This window comes from Hyaena hyaena, unplaced genomic scaffold, assembly GCF_003009895.1.
Source record: "Hyaena hyaena isolate Hyena2069 unplaced genomic scaffold, ASM300989v1 scaffold_914, whole genome shotgun sequence".
NCBI lineage: Eukaryota > Metazoa > Chordata > Mammalia > Carnivora > Hyaenidae > Hyaena > Hyaena hyaena.
This window is the reverse complement of record NW_024081545.1, coordinates 498,557-516,336: the sequence shown is the minus strand read 5'-3', so window position 1 is coordinate 516,336 and position 17,780 is coordinate 498,557. Positions and strand designations below refer to the sequence as shown.

General features: G+C 36.9%; 1 protein-coding gene across 1 annotated transcript in view; it reads right to left on the bottom strand.

Annotated features, from left to right (window-relative positions):
- The window catches only part of MANBA (mannosidase beta), a 117,130-nt gene that overhangs the window by 34,011 nt on the left and 65,339 nt on the right, over nucleotides 1–17,780 (bottom strand). The window contains exons 8-11 of the mRNA XM_039220822.1: nucleotides 17,248–17,399; nucleotides 12,675–12,792; nucleotides 11,337–11,423; nucleotides 7,921–8,088 (exon numbers count right to left, since the gene is read on the bottom strand). Of these exons, the coding sequence (XP_039076753.1) occupies nucleotides 7,921–8,088; nucleotides 11,337–11,423; nucleotides 12,675–12,792; nucleotides 17,248–17,399 (525 nt within the window). The remainder of the gene's footprint in view (nucleotides 1–7,920; nucleotides 8,089–11,336; nucleotides 11,424–12,674; nucleotides 12,793–17,247; nucleotides 17,400–17,780) is intronic.

The following is a 17,780-nucleotide window of genomic DNA, read 5'->3' as shown; positions in this document are numbered from 1 at the left end:
ACAAAATACCTAGGTATAAACTTAACCAAAGAGGTGAACAATCTCTTCTCTTAAAACTATGAAACTCTGGTGAAAGAAAATGGAGATGACCCACACACACTCCACATGCTCATGGAATGGGAAAATCAGTATTGTTTAAATAGTCCACATTACACAAACCAATCCACAGATTCAATGCAATCCCTATCAAAATACCAATAGCATTTTTTACAAAACTAGAACAATAATACTAACATTTGTAAGGAACCACAGAAGATCCCAAACAGCCAAAGACATCTTGAAAAAAAAAAAAAAGAAAGAAAATCAAAGTTTGGAGGTTATCAAAATTCCAGATTTCAATGAAAAAAAACCAAAATATACTACAAAGCTGAAATAATCAAAATAGTATGGTACTGCATAAAAAGAGATCCATAGATCAGTGGAACAGAACAGAGATCCCAGGAATAAACCCACAACTACATGGTCAATTAATATGACAAAACAGGCAAGAAAATGCAATGGGAAAAACACAGTCTCCTTAATACATGGTGCTGGGAAAACTGGACAGCTATCTGCCAAAAGATGAAACCTTTTAACACCATAAACACAAATAGGCTCAAAATGAATTAAAAAGCTAAATGTGAGACTTGAAATCATAAAAATCCAAAAAATCATAAAAAACACAGGCAGTAATTTTTCTGACATGGGCCACAGCAACGTTTTTCTAGATATGTCCCCTCAGGCAAGAACAAAACCAAAATTAAACTATTTAGAGGACATTAAAATAAAAAGCTTTTGCATAGCAAAGGAAGCCATCAACAAAATAAAAAGACAACTTACTGAGTGGGAGAAGACATCTAGAAATGATATATCTGATAAAGGGATATATATAAATGTATATCCAAAATATATAAAGAACATATACAACTCAACACCAAAAACCAAATAATTCAATTAAAAAATGGGCAGAGGACTTGAATGGACATTTTTCCAAAAAAGACATACAGATTGCCATCGAACACATGAAAAGGTTCTCAACATAATGGAAATGCAACTCAAAGCTAAAATGAAATACCATTTTACACCTTTGATGGATAAAATCAAAAAGACAAGAAACAAGTGTTGACCAGGATATGGGAAAAAAGGTAACCCTTGCACACTGCTGGGAGGAATGTAAATTGATGCAGCCACAGTGGAAAACAGTATGGAAGTGCTTTGAAAAACTAAGTATAGATATACCATAAATCCAATAATTCTACTACTGGGTATTTATCCAAAGAAAATGAACACACTAATTTGAAAAGGTATGTGTGCTTCTGTGTTTACTGCAGCATTATTTACAACAACCAATATATTGAAGCAATCTAAGTGTCCATCAGTGGACAAATGGATAATGAAGATGTGGTATGTATATATATGTATATATATATAATAGAATACTTCAGAGCCAAAAAAAGATGTGCTTCTGTGTTTACTGCAGCATTATTTACAATAACCAGTATATTGAAGCAATCTAAGCGTCCATCAATGGACAAATGGATAATGAAGATGTGGTATATATATATATATGTATATATATATAATAGAATACTTCAGAGCCAAAAAAAGATGAGATTGTGTCATTTGAGATGCACCTAGAGGATAATATGGTAAATAAAATAAGTCAGAATGAGAAACACAACTAATACATGATTTTACTCATAGTGGAATCTAAACAAATGAATAAACAAAAAGCTGAATCAGACCTAATCAACTAATACATGATTTTACTCATAGTGGAATCTAAACAAATGAATAAACAGAAAGCTGAATCAGACCTAAAATACACAGAACAAACTGATGGTTGCCAGAGGGGGCCGGTCAGCAGTTGGGCAAAATGGGTGAAGGGGAGAGGGAGATACAGCTTCCAGTTATGAAATGAACAGGTCATGGGAATAAAAGGCACGGCAGGAGAAAAAAAAAAAAAAGAAAATAATAGAGGCTATTGAGTCAGATGGACTGAGTTTAAATATCATATCAGAACCTTATTTTTTTTGAACAGGTCTAAGCCTCAATAGTCTTATCTGCAAAATGGGGATAATAACTACTCTTTCATAGGGCTACATTGTATGGTAAATAACCCCCGTGTGGATGCCATTGCTAAATGTCCACCAGAATTCATGTTTCCATTTCCATAATACAGAGCTGTTCCTAGGAACTGTTTTCCTAACCAATTTGCATCACTGTGGGGCCACGTGCCTCATTCTCATCCTCTTGGAATTATGAGCTCTTAACCACTGAGCTGTGAAATGAAAATCCTCAAATATTAAAATCCATTTCTTAAATCCATCAGATATGAAACATGTAATACCAACACTATGAGAAAAAAGATTATAAAATAAATGTTCTATAAATATTAATTAAAGCTTATACCATCACTATTTGTAGATAGAAAAATTCTTCATGACACATGACTTAGCATATCAGATAAGCTAAAAACGTGAACCTAAGTTTTTCATGAATTCTCACTGAAGTTGCTTCACATAAATGAAGAGTGCCATGAACTGAACTTATTTGGATGCCAAAAGCACATACTATTCTTTAAAAAAAAAATTTTAATGTTTATCTATTTTTGAGAGACAGAGAGACAGAGCATGAGCGGGGTAGGGGCAGAGAGAGAGGGAGATCCAGAATCTAAAGGAGACTCCAGGCTCTGAGCTGTCAGCACAGAGCCCGACATGAGGCTTGAACCCACGAACTGTGAGACCATGACCTGAGCCAAAGTTGGACGCTTAACCAACTAAGCCACCCAAGCGCCTCTACAATACTATTCTTTTTTTTAATGTTTTATTTATTTCTGGGAGAGAGAGAGACAGCATGAGCAGAGGAGGGTCAGAGAGAGAGGGAGACACAGAATCTGAAACAGGCTCCAGGCTCTGAGCTAGCTGTCGGCACAAAGCCCGATGCGAGGCTCAAACCCACAAACCGTGAGATCATGACCTGAGCTGGAGTCAGACGCTTAACCGACTGAGCCACCCAGGTGTCCCCATACTATTCTTTTAAATATGTCTCTTTTTGTATGGGTTCAGGAGGTACCCAAATATTTAAAATATCCAATTACAGATTTAAAAAATTATAAAGACAATCAGATTATTAAATCACATATTAAACATTAAAGCTTTTTAAAGTTACATCTTTTGAAGGCATTACTGAACAACAAAATGCTACTTCTCCTTCCTGCAAGAAAAGCTAATTTATATCATTATATATAATGTTTATGCATGTAGTATATACAAGTATAACACGCCTATTAAAAAGTAGAAATGTAAAAAGAACCACCATAAGGAAAGGCTCTATGGTGGAGTTGGGAACAATCTCTTTCCCTTTTCCCTTATCCCTTATTTCATATATGAACATATTCGTATATGACATATTATCAAGTTGTTTTAGCATTTATAATTATAGAATGTTAAATGAGACATGAGGCGAGATAGACTTAACAATACACAGTACATACTATTGAAAAGCAACAGAATACACATTCTCCTAAGGTGCACATGGAATGTTCTCCAAGACAGATCATATATCAGGCCACAAAACAAGTCTTAACAAATTTGAAAAGACTGAACTCATATCAAGCAGAGTTTTGGATCCCAAGGGTATGAAACTAGAAGTGAATTATAAGAAGAAAGCTGGAAAATTGACAAACACGTGAAGATTAAGGAATATGCTACTGAAAAATCAATGAATCAACGACGACACCAAAAGAGAAATTAAAATATACCTTGAGACAAATGAAAATGTAAACACAATATACCAAAACGTATGTGATGCAGGAAAAGCAGTTTAAGAGGAAAGATCATAGAGATAAATGACCATTTCAAGAAACAACCCAAAAAATTCAAATAAGAACCTAACTTTACACCTTAATAAACTAGAAAAGAACAAATTTCGCCCAATATTAGAAGAAAGGATATAACAAAGATCAAAGAAGAAATAAATGAAATAGAGACTAAAAAACAATAGAAAAGATCAATGAAACCAAGAACTTATTCTTTATAAAAAGATAAACAAGAGGCGCCTGGGTGGCTCAGTCAGTTGAGCTTCCGACTTTGGCCCAGGTCATAATCTTGCAGTTCACAAGTTCGAGTCCTGCATTGGCCTCTTTGTTGACAGCTCAGAGCCTGGAGCCTGCTCAGATTCTGTGTCTCCCTCTCTCTCTCTGCCCCTCCCCCCTCTCTCTGCCCCTCCCCCACTCACACACTGTGTTTCTCTCTCTTTCTCTTTCTCTGTCTCTCTCTCTCAAAAAAAACCCCAAAAACATTTAAATAAATAAATAAATAAGATAAACAAAATGGCAAAACTTTAGCTAGACTTGCCAAGAAGAAAAAGAGAAAGGACTCACACAAAATCAGAAATGAAAAAGATGTTAAAACTGATACCTCAGAAATACAAAGGATCGTAAGAGATTACTGTGAACAACTATACACCAACAAATTGGACAACCTAGAAGAAATGGATAAATTCCTAAAAACATACAATCTTCCAAGATAGAATCATGAAGAATAGAAAACATGAACAGGCCAATTAACTAGTAAGGACATTCAATCAATAATCAAAAATCTCCCACCAAACAAAAGTCCCAAACATTCAAAGCAGAATTAATACCAATCTTTCTCAAACTCTTCCAAAAAACAGAAGAGGAGGGAAAACTTCCAAACTCATTTTAAAAGACAAGCATTATCCTAATACCAAAACCAAATAGAATCACCCCAAGAAAATTACAGGCCAGTATCCTTGATGAACATAGATGCAAAACTTCTCAACAACAGATTAACAAAGCAAAGTCATGTAAGTCAAAAAAAGAAATCATACATCATGATCAAGAGGAATTTATTCTAGGGATGCTAGGATGGTTCAACATCTACAAATCAATCAAGATGATACATCACATCTTGTATCCTTAATAAAATGAAGGATAAAAATCATGAACAGGGTGCCTAGGTGGCTTGGTTGGTTAAGCATCTGACTCTTGACCTCAGCTCAGGTCTTGATCTCAGGGTCATGAGTTCAAGCCCTACCTTGGTCTCCACAATGGCTGTGGAGCCTACTTAAAAAAATCATATTATCATGTCAACAAATGTAGAAAGAGCATTTGACAAAATTCAGCATCCATTTATTATAAAAACTCTCAACAAAGTAACCACAGAGGGAACATAATAAAGGCCATATATGACAAGCCCATAGCTAACATCATACCCAATGGTGAAAAACTCAAAACTTTTCTCTAAGATCAGGAACAAGACCAGGATGCCTACTCTCACCACTTTTATTCAACACAAGAATGGAAGTGCTACTTAGAGCAATTAGACAAGAGAAAGAAATAAAAGGTATCTTAATTGCAAAGGAAAGAGTAAAGCTGTCACTATTTTCAGATGACATAATATTGTATGTGGAAAATTCTAAAGACTTCACAAGAAACTGTCAGAATAAATAAATTCAGTAAAACTGCAGGTCATAAAATCTATACACAGAAATCTACTGCATTTCTGCGCACTAATAATTAACTCCTAGAAATTAAGAAAACCATCTTATTCATGACTGCATCAAAAAGAATAAAATATCTAGGAATAAGTTTAACCAAGGAAGTGAAAGACTGAAATTATTACTGAAAATTATAAGACACTGAAGAAGACACAGATAAATGGAAAGATATTCTGTGCTCATGGACTGGAAGAACTGATATTGCTAACATGTCCATATTATTTAAAACAATCTACAGATTCAAGGCAATCCCTATCAACACTGTAATGAAATAGAATGAATAATTCAAAAATTTTTAGGGAACCACAAAAGATGTTAAATAGTCAAACAATCTTGAGAAAGAAGAACAAAGCTGGAAACATGCTTTCTGACTTCAAAATACATTATAAATAAAATTAAAACATTACGGTACTGGAATAAATACAGACACAGAGGTCAGTAGAACAGAACAGAGAACCCAGAAATTAAATTCATATACGCATGGCCAATTAAGTTATGACAAAGGAGACAAGAATATACAATGGGGAAAGGACAGTCTCTTCAATAAATGGTGTTAGAAAAACTGGACAGTCCCAGACAAGAGACTGAAACTGAACAACTCTCTTCAATCATGCCCAAAAATTAATACCAAATGGATTAAAGATTTGAATGTAAGATCTGAAATCATAAAACTCCTAGAAGAAAACACAGGTGGTAAGCTCCTTGACACTGGTGGTAGCTCTGATTCTTCGGATTTGACACCAAAACAAGGACAACAAAAGTCAACAAGCGGGACCACATCAAACCAAAAAGGCTCTGCACAGCAAAGGAAACCATCAATAAAATGAGAAAGGAAAATACGGAATGGGAGGAAATATTTGCACATCATATAACTGCTAAAAGGTTAATATCCAAAATATATAAAACACTTATACAATTCAATAGCAAAAAACAAACAAACGAGTCAAGGATCTAAACAGACATTTTCCCCAAAACATACAGATAGTCAATAAGTATATGAAAAGGTACTCAACTAATCATCCGGGAAATGCAAATCAAAACCATAATGAGGGATCACCTCACGAACCTGTTAGGATGGATATCATCAAAAAGATAAGAAGGGCACCTGGGTGGCTCAATCAGTTGAGCATCAGGCTCTTGATTCCAGTTCAGGTCATGATCCCAGGTTGTGGGATCAAGCCCCATGTCCGGCTCTGCACTGAATTTGGAGCCTGCTTGGAATGCTCTCTCTTTCTCCCTCTGCCCCTTCCCCCCACTTGTGTTCTCTCTATAAAAAAAAAAAAGAAAAAAATGCTGGGGCACCTCAGTGGCTCAGTTGGTTAAGCTCTTGGTTTCAGCTCAGGTCATGATCTCACAGCTTTGTGGGTTTGATTCCTGCATCAAGCTGTGTGCTGGCAGCACAGAGGCTGCTTGGGATTCTCTCTCTCCCTCTCTCTCTCTGTCCCTTCCCCACTTGAGCTGTCTCTGTCTCTCTCTCAAAATAAATAAATAAGCTTTAAGAAAAAATGCTGAATATAAATGAGACCCAACATCCATTTTCCTATTACCACAGTCCCCTCTTCTCTCTGTGAGCCTCATCTACTCTACTTAATTTTTTTAAACAAATTTGGCTCCTCTAGGCATTTGAGTTTACAATTCTTACTACAGACCAAATTTGCTTGTGGATATAAATCTTTAAAGTCTAACTAAAATATTAGCAAGTCAAATCTAGCACAGAATACAAGAATAAGACATTACAACTAAATAGAGTTTATACTAGAACAGGTTTATTATTAGACAACTAATTCACAGAATTTGTTATATTAATATACTGAGGAACAAAAAGAAGGAAAGAAAAAAGAAGGGGCATATCAGTAAGTTATCTAAAGTAGAAATTCTCAACCTTTGGGGTTCCATGGACAGGCTCCAGAAAGAGTCCATGATAATCTGTAAGTGTAAACACAATATTGGTGTATGTGTGGTGAGTTCCATAGATAAGTTAATTCCTAAACAAGTCCATAACCCATGAACCCATTCACATGCTGCAGCATTATAATCCATTCACATGCAGCTCTGTATTAAAATGATGTTGGGGCGCCTGGGTGGCTCAGTCAGTTAAGCATCCGACTTTGGCTCAGGTCATGATCTCACGGTTTGTGGGTTCAAGCCACACATCGGCTCTGTGCTGACTGTGCTGACAGCTCAGAGCCTGGAGCCTGCTTCAGATTCTGTCTCCTTCTCTTTCTGCCCCTCCCCCACTCATGCTCGTGCTCTGTCTCTCTCTCTGTCAAAAAAAATAAATAAAAATTTTTAAAAAGTTAAAATGATATTGTTGAAGGTAGACCTAAAAAAGGGCACAACAATATACCATACCAATATTCAAATAGATCCATTTTCAAGAGTTTCTTAAATTCTACTGCATGAAAAATCACTACTTACTGCCAAGACAATCTGTCTGATATTTTTCACATACAGAACCACATAGTCATTGATGTAGGTACGTAGTTCACTGGCATGTATATTAAACCAGTTCGTCATCAGCGCTGCTTCATTTTCATTATTTCCACCCCATACGATGATAGAAGGATGAGATTTCAGTCTCCTGATCTAAAATTTCAAAAAATGTAAATTAATTTTCAAATGATCGACAAGAAAAAAAAAATCAGAGCTATAGTGATTCCTAATTATTCCTAGCCACTGCATTTCTGCACATAAATTCATATGTGTCAGAAAATTTATTAGAAAATGGCTTGTAACATTACCTGTGGAGACACCTTTTAAGGACTCTCCGAATCTTTTTACCTAGATTTTATAAACACCAATAAGATTGGGTTCCACTTTTCTACTGTATAAAAACTGAAGAAAATATAATACCTTTTGTTAAAAAAGAAAAATAAACCAACCTCATCATTATCTGACTTGCCACCAAAAGGTTCTAAGGAATACAAAAGGCAGGAGAGATTATATTACAGAGGAGTTTCTCAAGAACAAGTCGGAGTTTTGTGTGAAGAAAAAACTGAGGTAGAAAAACCACTTCTAATGAAAGAGGGATTGAGGTTGTCACAGTCTCCACTGAGTTCAGAAAACCACAAAGACAACTAGAGAGGGTTTTACAAAGCAAGTGAGACCCCAGAGATAACCTGTAAGTTGAAGACAAATACGTGGAATATTGAAACGAAAAAGGATTAGAGCATCACGAGGATATCTCCAGAAATAACTATCAATGTCATGTCCTGAGAAATCAACTAAGGTTAGTAAGTTACTGAATACATCTAAACATAGAGGAAGAAATTAAGAATCTACCTGAAAATCCTGCCAACTAAGAATTGAACCTGGATGAACTGGGCTTCTCTGTGGGCCAGCCCTACATAAAGGTGGAAGGATCCAGCTCCTCAGACACACTAGAAGATGGACTCCAGCAAAAGAAGGCAATGAAGTCTCTTTGACAGCAGAGTGAGTCAATGATCAAGAGAAATTCCTTTGCAACACATTTTAGCAATATAACCTCATTGGTATTTATAGCTTCTCTTCCATGTAACGCATGGTTACAGTGATGGATCCCAGCTGATGTTCTCTGTGTGGCCTCCATTCAAGATGCTAACAGAGATGCATTAAGGATGCGTTAAAGAGACTTCTCTCATTCTTAAAAATTACAGTCTTGTGTTCCTCTAAACCAGCCTTACACACGCTATTTCCTTTATTTGCCTCTGTGCTTGTCCAGGTAAGTGAGGGCTGCGACCAACTATGACTGATTGTTTATGGTGCTACTGAAAACAAATACTGAAGAGGCAAAAAGCTGCAATGACTCTGTGCTATACATATCCTTCTAGCTGACCTAGAATTCTGCGGCGAGCTTTACCTTAAAATTTTAACAAACTGCAAAAAAAAAGTTCTCCTTCTCTTTAATAATACGTAAAAGAACTGGAGGCACATAGATATCATATTTTATTTATTTGTATGAAAAAAATTAAAAATAAAACTGAAACATTTGCAACCTACATAACTATATTTTTAAAGTTCATTGGTCCATCTCTCTATCTTCCTGATGAATAACCCAGCCAGGTGGTGGGGATACACAGAGGAACAAGCCCCTGGGGCCTCAGGGAGACTACAATGTTGCATGAAACAAAACATCTAACAAGTATTCAAATTTTGATATATGTCACAAAGGGCAAATGATGTGATCTAGACTTGCAAATACGGAAAGGTTTTCTTCCCCGAGAAAGTCATGCTCAAGGGTGCCAGGAGAAAATGAGAGAGGTGGCCCACAGGGAGGGCGATGAGGAAGTGTTCCAGAGCAAAGATAGCACAGGAAGACGATGCTCAACGGGGCCAGGGAGGCCGGCAGAGGCAGGATAGGGCATGGTGAGGCTCTTTATTGGAGGCCTTGGAGCAAGGGATGATTCATTTGTACTTTTTAAACCTTTTCCTAAAATAAATAAATAAAACAGACATAAAAAACAACTATGATACAGTAAATTATTATAAGGTAATCGGTCTTGTATCCACAACCCAGACCAATAAAGAGAAGCCCAGAAGCCTTCATGCACCCCTTGTATTTATTTTTTAAGCTTATTTATTTTGAGAAAGAGAGAGAGAAAGTGAGTGAGCACAAGTTGCGGAGGGGCAGAGAGAAGGAGAGACAGAACCCCAAGCAAACTCTGTGCCATCAGCATCAGTGCAGAGCCTGAAGTGAGACTCGAACCCAGGAACCATGAGATCATGACCTGGCTGAGATCAAGTCAGGCACTTAATGAACCAAGCCACCCAGGTGCCTCCCTCATACACCCTTTTTAATTGCAGTGTCTTCTTCCAACAGTAACCACTATCTTGAGTATTACAGTAATTGCTTCCTTGCATTTCTTTTGGATTTCCATCCACAGACATTATAATTATGAAATCACAGAATTTAACGTACTTGATGGATTTCAATCCATTGACGGTCTTATCCTTATTGAACTCAAACTATCCTACTATTGGCTGGTGATAGTCTTGTCAAAGTTCTTTTTGACAGACCTTTGATAGTTTCCTTGTTATCTGTATGTCAGGATCATCTAGTATATTTCCTGTCTCAGGCCCGGGATCACCCATTTCTCTAAGAATTCCTTCTCTTTTCCTCCTGGACTTTTGGGGTTCAAAGTCACAATCCTTTCGCTTCAACACTTCTTTGTTTGAGAGATGAGGCAAGTTCTAATCCCTCTACTTCTCTGCCATGTTGGGCCCTCCCCTGAAGCCCTTCTCTTAATGGGAAAAATTATTTCAATAGAAGGATACTCAATATTATTAGGTTGTTCATTGTTTCTAGTCCTTTTCAGTGGACAGAGCTAGGTTATAATCACTTCCTTGCACTTGAAGATCTATAAATATAGGTGTATACATATGGATGCAGAGGAAATCAGGGAGTCAAGAATCACTTTATCTTTTTGACCTGAGAGCTGAGAAGACTGGCTGTGCCATTTATTGAGGTAAGGAAAACTATAGGAAAAGCAGGTTTGGAGAAGATCATGCAAGTTTGGTTTGGAAATGTTAACATTTGAGAGGACTCTGAAACCTACAAGCAGAGGTCCCAAGTAGGCAGCTGGATAGAAGAACCAGGAATTCAAGCAGAGAAGTCAGAGTTGAGGATAAATCTGAAACATCATCAGCATATAGGTCGTGTTAAAGCCATGAGACCAGGGAAGTCAATTATAGGACTGATTTTCATGGGAGTTAGTAAAGAGAAAAATGAAAGGAAGGAAGGGAAGGAGGGAGAGAGGGAGAGGAAGGAAGGAAGGAAGGAAGGAAGGAAGGAAGGAAGGAAGGAAAGAAAAAGAAACATAAGCATTTTCCTTCTTCTTGGAATGGTAATAACATACCTGGTGAGCAACCTCTGCTCTCACTGAATCCAGGAAGCCCTGATCAGTCGGATAAAGGGCACAGGCAAACATAAAATCCTGCCATACCTATCAAATCAAATAAAAGGCAATAAAGCACATCCATAGATTTTATTACACTGAAAGAAATTCCTCATTTTGAATGTCAGGAATTATCATTCAGGCAAATGAAAAATCAAGTTAGCTTGATGAGGGTGATCATTTGAGCAATACTGTGATTAAAGCAGTGCCCAATAAAGGTTTTCATAGACGGCACAACTTTCCAGAAGGGCACAAAACTGTGGGGGAGATCTGAGAGGAAAAAGTGTTCAGTAGGGAGACGAGAAACAGAAGAAAGGGGAATTCAAATAAGGAAACGGTGAATGTGTTGAAAGGAATATGAAATTCGAAAAGAACCTTCCCCCAGCCTCTCCACACTGTGATACTCTGTAATTTCCACTAGAAATTTAGTATTGAGCGAGGGACCAGACCGTTAGGAAACAGTCTTTGTTTATAAACGAATTAACTTTTCATGGCCAAAAAGGATTACTACATAGAAATTTTCATAATGAAACCACAAACTCCATTTCTAGGGAGGTTGTTAGGAGGCCATGGTTAAGAACACAGACCCCAAACCAGTTGACCCGAGTCAGAACCTTGATTTCAAGTTATTTAACTTCTCCTCCACATGTCAGTTTCCGTATTGGTTAAATGGGGATGGAGAACAGCAGTAACTACTTCACAGGATGGACATGAAAATGAAATAAAATAATAGATGCAGAGCACTGAGAACAACGCTTGGCATTCAATAAATATGACAGAATGCTGTCATATTATCATGACCATCCATATTACCAGTATTCTTATAATTACTATTCCTCTATGGAGTACTTTCTGTTTTAGAACCGTAATACTAGAACTAAAAGAATATATTTCCTTTGCTTAATCCTCACAATGCAAAACATGTCTGGAATACCTAATAACAATATGAAACATATCTTTTTTCCTCATTTATTATTTTTCTTCTCTCTAGGTCTTGCTGGATCTCCTTAAAGTCAAACATTTTAAATGCATTTAATCATACCCTCATATCACAAAGAAAATTACAAATACAAAAATACATAGAATGTCTACCACGTAAAAATAATTACATAATTATGATATTCGCCATCAGCCATGGTTCTGGTTTTGCAAGATGCCATTTATTCCTCTGCAAAAAAATGGAATATCATTCTCAGCTCTGAGAAAAGAAGAAACGAGCAATATCACCCACTTTGAACACAGGAGGTCAAAGTGAGGATACAGTAACATATCAATCAATAAAGTGCTGTCAATACCCACCATTATTCCTAGTTCATCACAGAGTCTATAGAATTCATCCTGCTCATAGATTCCTCCTCCCCACACCCGGAGAGTATTCATGTTAGCATCCACAGCAGACTGCAAAAGGAGCTGTAGCCTATAGAAGAAATTTTAAAAACAAATGCTAATTTGAAAATCTGGGGCTGTTAAAAAATATTTTAAAAAACACATTGTGCTTGATATATACATTTCAAATCTATGTTAGAAAAACACAGTTTAAAATTATGATGGTTTGGATACAGTAGTAAGTGGAGAAGGTGGAAATTATATACACATTGACTGTAACCACATAAACAAACCTAGAAAAAGTGTGGGTTATATTTTTTTCTCTACCCTCTAAATTCACAGTTATTATACTATTTTTAAAACAGCTGTAAAACATTAGAAAGTATGAGCTAATTTTATATAATCATTGCAAATTATGAGACAAAAATCAAAGTTTGCATATTAGTTCCTGGCTTGCCCCCCCCTCCCGTTTTTTTAAGGTTATTTATTTTGAGAGGACAGAAAGCATGAGCAGGGAAGGAACAGAGAGAGTGGAGTAGGAGAGAGAGGGAATCCCAAGCAGGCTCTGTGCTGCCAGTGCAGAGCCCGAAGCAGGGCTCCATCACAACCTTTGGGACCATGACCTCAGCCAAAACCAAGAGTCAGACGCCCAACCAAGCCACCCCAGTACCTAGTTTACTTTTATCTCCTTTTTTAAATTCCTCCAGTCCAGTACAGATGTTCCTCAATTTATGATGGGATCATATCCCAATAATACTCATTGTAAGTTGAAAATCTTGCTAAGTCGAAAATGAATTTAATACACCTGAACCTATCGAACATCCTAGCTTAGCCTAACCTACCTTAGATGTGCTCAGAACATGTGCATTAACCTATAGTTGGGCAAAATCATCTAACACACAGTCTAATAAAGGACTGAATATCTCCTGTAATTTATTGAATACTACCACGAAAGTGAAAAGCTAATGGTTAATGGGGACAGAAGGGTTGTGAGTACATCGGTTGATCACCCTCAGTATCATGTGGCTGACTGGGACCTGTGGCCGCCACCACAGCCCAGCATTATGACATATTACTCTACCACATATCACTAGCCCAGGAACAAATCAAAATTTAAAATTCAAAGTGTAATTTCTACTGAATGTATATTACTCTTCCACTATGGTCAAGTCAAAAAATCATGTTGAGGGGCGCCTGGGTGGCTTAGTCGGCTAAGCGTCCGACTTTCGCTTAGGTCATGATCTCGCGGTTTGTGGGTTCGAGCCCCGCGTCGGGCTCTGTGCTGACTGCCAGCTCAGAGCCTGGAGCCTGTTTCAGTCCGTGACTCCCTCTCTCTCTGACCCTCCCCTGCACACGCTGTCTCTCTCTCTCTCCTAGAAATAAATAAAACATTTTAAAAAAAAAATCACGTTGAACCATCCTAAGTAGGGCACCAGCTATGCTTCTTTCTCTAGTAAATTTCCTTTCTGATTTTTCCAATTCCTATTCACATGACCCAAAGGAAAATCTAGCAATTTACAGCCACTTTGAGAACATCTACCCTGCATTTCCAGAACAGAGCCCAGGGAGGAATCAAGAAGCCAATAACTGGCTGGCCAAGGACCCAGAGCACTGTGCTTCAGCAAAGGCACCGATGGGCAGGTTCACTAATTGGCACAGCTGTGGTAAACAGCCACTGCCAAAACCAGCCAGGAGAGGAGCCTTTGAAAAGGAAAAGAGAGCAAATTATCTGTGTCTCTGTCTGGAGAATAATTTCATTTTCATATGAAATTCAAGACAACATACACAGCTTAGTTTTGTTTGTTTGCTTGTTTTAATTCTTTTTTTCTTTTTTGAGTTTATACTTAAATTCCAGTTAGCTAACATATAGTGGAATATTAGTGTCAGGAGTAGAATTTTGTGATTCATCACTTGCATATAAACACCAGTGGTCCTCACAACTGCCCTCTTTACTACCCATCACTCATATAGCCCATCTCCATCAACCCTTAGTTTGTTCTCTATAGTTGAGTCTGTTTTGTGCTTTGCCTGTCTCTTTTACTCCCTCCATTTTCATCTCTTTTGTTTCTTAAACTCCACATATGTGTGAAATCATATGGTATTTGTCTTTCTCTGACTTAGTTTGCTTAGCAAAATACACCCTAGTTTCATCCACATCAATTCAAGTGGCAAGATTTCATTCTTTTTATGGCTCCTTAATATTCCATTATATATATGTACACACACACACACACACACACACACACACACACCACTTCTTTATCCATTCATCAGTCCATGGACATTTGGGCTCTTTTCCATTATTTGGCTACTGTCGATAGTGCTGCTCTAAACATTGGGGTGCATGTGCCTTTTCGAATCAGTATTTTTGTATTTTGGGGGTAAATACCTAGTAGTGCAATTGCTAGATCACAGGGTAGTTCTATTTTTAACTTTTTGAGGAACCTCCACACTGTTTTCCAGAGCGGCTGCACCAGTTTGCATTCCTACCAGCAGTGTAAAAGGGTTCCCCTTTCTCTGCATCATCACCAACATCTCTTGTTGTCTGAGTTGTTAATTTTAGCCATTCTGACAGGTGTGAAGTAGTATTTCATTGTGGTTTTGATTTGTATTTCCCTGATGATGAGTGATGTTTTAGCCTTTTTTCACGTATCTATTAGTCATCTGAATGTCTTCTTTGGAAAAGTGTCTATTCATGTCATCTGCTCACTTCTTAACTGGATTACTTGTTTTTTTCGGTGTTGAATTTGATGAATTGAGTTTGATGACCAATTTTGGATACTATCTTATTTGCAAACATCTTCTCTGATCCAAAGTTTACCTTTTAGTTTTGCTGGTTGTTTCCTTCCCTGTACAGAAATTTCTTATCTTGATGAAGTCACAACAGTTCATTTTTGCTTTTGTTTCCCTTTCCTCCAGAGATGTGTCTAGTAAGAGGTTGCTATGACTGAGGTCAAAGAAGTTGCTGCCTGACTTCTCTAGGATTTTAATGGTTTCCTGTCTCACATTTAGACCTTTCATCCATTTTGAATTTATTTTTGTGTATGGTATAAGAAAGTGGTCCAGTTTCATTCTTTCGTATGTTGTTGTCCAGTTTTAAACCACCATCACTGGTTGAAGAAACTGTCTTTTTTCTATTGGATACGCTTTCCTACTTTGTTGAGGATTAGTTGATCATACTGTTGTGAGTCCACTTCTGGGCTTTCTTTTTCTTTTTTGTTTTTGAATGCATTTTTATTGAAATTCTAGTTAGTTAACATACAGTGTCTTGTTAGTTTCAGGTATATGATACAGTGATTCAGCACTTAGGTACAACACCGTGGCTCAGTAAGTTAACATCTGACTTCAGGTCAGGTCATGATCTCACATTTCTTGAGTTCAAAAATAAATAAACAATTATTTTTTTAAAAAAAGTACAACACCCTGTGCTCATCACAAGTGCCCTCTCTAATACCCATCACCTATTTAACCCATGACTCCACCTACATTCCCTCTGGTAGCCAACCATCAGTTTGTTCTCTATAGTTGAGAGTCTGTTTCTAGGTTTGCCTTTCTCTATCTTTTTATTTTTAAGTTTTTCCTTGTTTCAAGTTTTTATTTAAATTCTAGTTGGCTAACATATAAAAGAATACTGGTTTCAGGAATAGAACTTAGTGATTCATCACTTACATATAGCACCCAATGCTCATCTCAACAAGTGCCCTCCTTAATACTCAACATCCATCTAGCCCATCCCCCATCCACCTTCCCTCCAGCAACTCTGAGTTTGTTCTCTATAGTTAAGGTTCTGTCTAATAGTTTGCCTCCTTCTCTCTCTCTTTCTCTCTCTCTCTTAAACAGTTTAAAGTAAAAGCAAATTACTACAATTTTTTAGCAAATTCTAAATACCATATATTATGCTACAATGCAAATTTATCCATATCTAAATAAGTTAAATGTGTTTATTTTCACTTCACTAAGTTCATTTTTACTATCGCAAAATTTATAATCGCAATCAGGAAATATTATTTCCTTGTAAAGTGTGATTATTCTCAAAGATACAGAGAAACACTTCAAATTTTTTTCTAGATTTAAAATTGTAAAGTTTTTAAAGTTCTTTTTAGTAAGGTAAAAGTAAAAGAACATGCAAAGAGCTCAGAACGAAGAAGTAAATATGGGTTTTCTTTTTTAAAAAAGAATGCACATAAGTATTTAAGATTTTTTTAAAGCCAAATTTAATCTTTTTTTTTTTCCAGGAACTAACTATCCAAAATGTGCACTAGACATTTTCTTGTTCCTCCAGAGGAAATATATGATAGTTTTTTAAAAATTGGACGGTTCCAGCAGCCTCAAGTAGTTTAGCTGTTAAGACTATCTATAGCTCATGAAAAGTGAATATATTATTTAAAACTCCTTTCCATTCTAAAGTTTCCATCATCCTAGAATTCTGTCTTATCTCTGGGTTCCTTCCACTGGGACGAAAGAAAGCAAAAAAATGAGTAACTCTTTAGTTTTGTGGGACCATTAATAAAAAGAAAAAGAAGAAATGAAAAAACAGTTGACTTACAAGTCAGAGGTTACTCGATCCTGGAACGAATCTGCTGGGATCCAGTTTGAGCCTTTCAGAAATATGGGCAATCCATTAATTTTGAAGTAGAAACTCAAACCTTGAGACCCTTCAATGGACTCTTCTATAAGTTCCACTGTCCTAAAATAAACCTATTATGAACAAAATTAAATACTCAACATCAAACTTAAAACATAAGCAAAAGAGATTTTTTCAATGTTAATTTTATTCTTGAGAGAAAGAGAGCAGGAGTGGGGGAGAGGCAGAGAGGGAGGCACAGAATCCAAAAGAGTCTCCAGGCTCTGAGCTGTCAGCACAGAGCCTGACGCTGGGCTCGAATTTATAAGCCATGAGATCGTGATCCAAGCCGAAGTCAGGTGCTTAACCGACTGGGGTACCCAGGCGTCCCAAAAGGTTTTTTTTGAAAAGGAGAGCAACCTTTTGAACAATTTACATGAACATAATTTAATGGTCATTTCCTAACTGCTATGAGGCACATAATGTGGAAATGCACATTTCAGAAAATATTTGTA